General features: G+C 58.0%; 1 protein-coding gene across 1 annotated transcript in view; it reads right to left on the bottom strand.

Annotated features, from left to right (window-relative positions):
* Positions 1 to 3920, bottom strand: part of LAMC3 (laminin subunit gamma 3) — a 75612-nt gene that overhangs the window by 33003 nt on the left and 38689 nt on the right. Inside the window, exon 9 of the mRNA XM_077768472.1 lies at positions 2062 to 2160. Coding sequence (XP_077624598.1) covers positions 2062 to 2160 — 99 coding nt within the window. The remainder of the gene's footprint in view (positions 1 to 2061; positions 2161 to 3920) is intronic.

Below are 3920 nucleotides of genomic sequence, written 5' to 3'. Positions count from 1 at the left end.
GGGGGGGGGGCAGCATGGAGAGAGAATCCCAAGCAGGCTCCATGCTGTCAGCACAGAGTTTGACACAGGGTTTGATCCCACGAGCCATGAGACCATGACCTGAGCTGAAATCAAGAATTGGAGGCTTTACCCACTGAGCTGCCCAGGGGTCCCCTGGTTTAGCTTTTTTCTGTTTGTTTTCATCTGCTTTTCGTTTTTTGGGTTTTTTAAATTAAGCACTTTCTTGCTTTCCGTTACCAGAGCCTCTGGGCTCACCTTGCATTTTTCCCTGCCCCAGCTCTAGCATCAGCCATTTCTCCAAGGAGCCCTGGAGAAATATTTCAGATGCCCGGTATGCACCGTGGGGGCTCAGTGTGAGCTGGCCGGGGCAGAGGTATCGGACTCCTAAGAAGCTGTCAGTGACCTCAGAGGTGTAGCTAGCTCCTCGGAACACATTTCATCAAGCTGCCCCATTTCACAAGCAGGCAAAGCGAGGCGCAGAGGGAGGACTCCCCCGAGGTGCAAGGCAGTGGGGCAGAGTTGTAGGAGAACCCCAGTGGGATCTGGCTCCCCGCCTCCCCCCCCACCTCCTTGCTTGAGGGATGTCAGAAGTCCCCACAAGCAGCGCAGCTTCCACTCCGGGGCCTACAGGCCACATGTGGACAAGGTGAGGGGGCGGCCTGGGGCTGACCCAGGCAAGTCAAGGCCAGGGCCAGCCACGGCTTCGGCACCAGCTTCTTCCTGAGCCAGGAGAGGCCCCNGCTTTTCGTTTTTTGGGTTTTTTAAATTAAGCACTTTCTTGCTTTCCGTTACCAGAGCCTCTGGGCTCACCTTGCATTTTTCCCTGCCCCAGCTCTAGCATCAGCCATTTCTCCAAGGAGCCCTGGAGAAATATTTCAGATGCCCGGTATGCACCGTGGGGGCTCAGTGTGAGCTGGCCGGGGCAGAGGTATCGGACTCCTAAGAAGCTGTCAGTGACCTCAGAGGTGTAGCTAGCTCCTCGGAACACATTTCATCAAGCTGCCCCATTTCACAAGCAGGCAAAGCGAGGTGCAGAGGGAGGACTCTCCCGAGGTGCAAGGCAGTGGGGCAGAGTTGTAGGAGAACCCCAGTGGGATCTGGCTCCCCGCCTCCCCCCCACCTCCTTGCTTGAGGGATGTCAGAAAAGAAGTCCCCACAAGCAGCGCAGCTTCCACTCCGGGGCCTACAGGCCACATGTGGACAAGGTGAGGGGGCGGCCTGGGGCTGACCCAGGCAAGTCAAGGCCAGGGCCAGCCACGGCTTCGGCACCAGCTTCTTCATGAGCCCTGCACGGACTCGCAAGAGTCGAATCCACAGTATAATCATGTCAGGAGCTTTAGACACAGCGCCTATGGCCAGAGACTCAAAGAGCCCCAGACAGACCCTGTGTGGCTGCAAAGGGCTTCAGAGATCAGAGCCAAAGCCAGGAAGAGAACATTCATCTGCCAGCCCCGTTGCTTGGAGCTCGGAGACCCCCTGAACACACAAAAGAGAAAGCTTAAGGACCGTGTGGCTTTGGAAAAGTAATTTTGGCTCGCTGAGCTTTAGACATTCCATTTGTACCACGACACGATGCTGAAGGTGGCAAATGAGCTTGAATCTCAGCTCAACCGAGAGGCGCTTCTTGGAGCAGGACGGAGAGAAGGATTCTGAGGTTACCGTAGGGCTCATGGTAAAAACCGCTGTGCTCCCCTAGTGAGGTCTGCCCTGGGTGGGAGCCGGGAGGGCCGTGGCCGAGCTCCCCACTGGGTGTGAGGCAGGAAGGCTATGGTGCAAGTACAAGGTATTTGCTCTCCCTGGATTAGATCATCTCTCCTATGCTTTCCAGCTCTTTCTTTCGAAGAGGTAAAAGAAAAACGACCATCACAGCTTTCAACCGTCGGCGGCAGTGGGTCAAAGCAGACCCAGTATCAGAAGGTTTAGGAAACTTCCAGAATAGCAGACCCGCGGTGCTCCGGGAGGGGTGCCGGGTGGTGAGGGTGCCCAGGGCTGCACGGACCACGCCCCTGCGCCCCCACCGCCACAGGCCCGGCAGGCTTACTGCCGAGTCGGCTCGCCCACCTGTCACACTGCTTGCCTTCCACGTTCTCCTTGCAGGGGCAGCGTCCACTGCGCGGGTCGCAGGTGCCCAGGCTGCCGGCAGGGCTGCAGAAGCAGGGTCTGCGAGACACAGGACCGGAGGGGCGAGTCCCGGGTGAGCACAGCCCGTCCTCCTTGGAATTTCCCCATCCTTCCCCAAGCCCGAGAGGGCCGGGAGGCGGGCGGGCCCAAGAGCCTGCCGCCTGACTTTACTGTTCCCACCTCGCTGAAGAGGTGGCCCATCCACTCACCTGAAGAGCGATCCGTCTGCCCGCCCGGCCGCCCTCTCTTCCATCTGGGCGCTCTTCCAGCCACCCGGCCGCNCATCCATCCATGTATCCTTCCTTCCATCCATCCATGTACATATCCTTCCTTCCTTCCTTCCTTCCTTCCTTCCTTCCTTCCTTCCTTCCCTTTCCTTCCTTCCATCCATCCATCCATGTATGTATCCTTACTTCTATCCATCCATCAATCCATCCATCCTTTCTTCCATCCATACATTCATGTACATATCCATCCTTCCTTCTTCCTTCCTTCCTTTCTTCCATCCATCCATCCATCTGCCATCGGGCAAGACATGATCCCTGTCCTTATAGAGCCGACAGCCCAATGAGGAGGAACAAGCAGACAGGTGCTGTACTCTGACACATTCTATGGGAGAAGATGTACAAGAGGCTGTGGGTGCACCAAGGAGGTGCTTGGGGTGGGGAACAAGGGGACAGGTATAGGGAAGACTTCCTGGGGGGGGCGGCACCTCAGCTGAGAACTGAAGAAAGTGTAGGAGTCTTCTAGACACAGGCTGGTGAGAGGCAGGGGGGGGTGGAGAGAAGAATGCTCTGGGCTAGGAGCATGTGCAAAGGCCCAGAGGCAGAGCAACGCTAGGGAAGCATCCAAGCTCCCACCTAAGGGCCAGATTTGTGCCTAGAACAGCTGAGTATTTTGTGAGGCATCCAAGACTCCCCGTACGACACCGAATGCATTTCCACAGCCTTTCAGATATACAAAGAGACTGTTGCTACCAAAGCCAAGTTCATTTCAAAGTGCTTCTGAATTTCTAAGAGCTTTACTTTTTCGGTCACGGGTGCTTCTCAGGCAAGGGGTGGTCAGTGTGTTAGACCCTTCTTCTGAGGTCCAGGCCCCAGCAGCCCCCTGCCTGTCTCTCTCTTGGATGCCCCGTGAACACTGCAGACTCAGCCTCTTCCCGCCACATCATGCTCCCCTGTCGCGAACGGCCTCCCCCCACCCAGGTGCCTGGGGACTCAGCCTTCATCCCTTCTTCCTCCCCTGCTCCCTGGTGACCACCTCCTGCCACCTCTGCCTTCCGAGGGGCTCTGGAATCTGTCCGGGTCTCTGCCACTTCCTCTCCGTGGCCAAACCCTCGTGTAGGCTGCCACGCCTCCCAGCTGGTCTGGCTGCAGCCTCTACCCCAGCCTCCAGCCTCGTTCCACTGCTGCCTCACGTGTGTCCACGCTCCTCCTAAGGCCCCCCCGACCGTCCTCCTCCGCACGCCCTCCCGCCTTGCAGAATGTGCTCACCAATACCGAGCCCCACCTCGTGCTCACCTCAGGGCCTTTGCATATGCTCTTCCGCTGCCTGGAACCCCACCCCTGCCGCTTGGATCTCACCCTAGAACTCAGTGCCTTGCACAGGAAGCCTGCCCTTGACCCCCAAGACCAGCCTGCCCTTGACCCCCAAGACCAGCGGGACACACACCCTGCCTCCCATTCTCCCGGGACTGGGTGTCTGCCGTCCTCGCCTGGGGCTGGGGTGGCTGCAGAGTTCAGAATGGGAAGGAGTGACTGAGGCAGGAACGGAAGGAAGCAGGAAGGACAGCTGATGCC

The sequence above is a fragment of the Crocuta crocuta genome, unplaced genomic scaffold (assembly GCF_008692635.1).
Source record: "Crocuta crocuta isolate KB4526 unplaced genomic scaffold, BGI_CrCroc_1.0 scaffold35, whole genome shotgun sequence".
NCBI lineage: Eukaryota > Metazoa > Chordata > Mammalia > Carnivora > Hyaenidae > Crocuta > Crocuta crocuta.
Note: the sequence above shows the minus strand (reverse complement) of the source record. Positions and strands in the feature narration are given on the sequence as shown.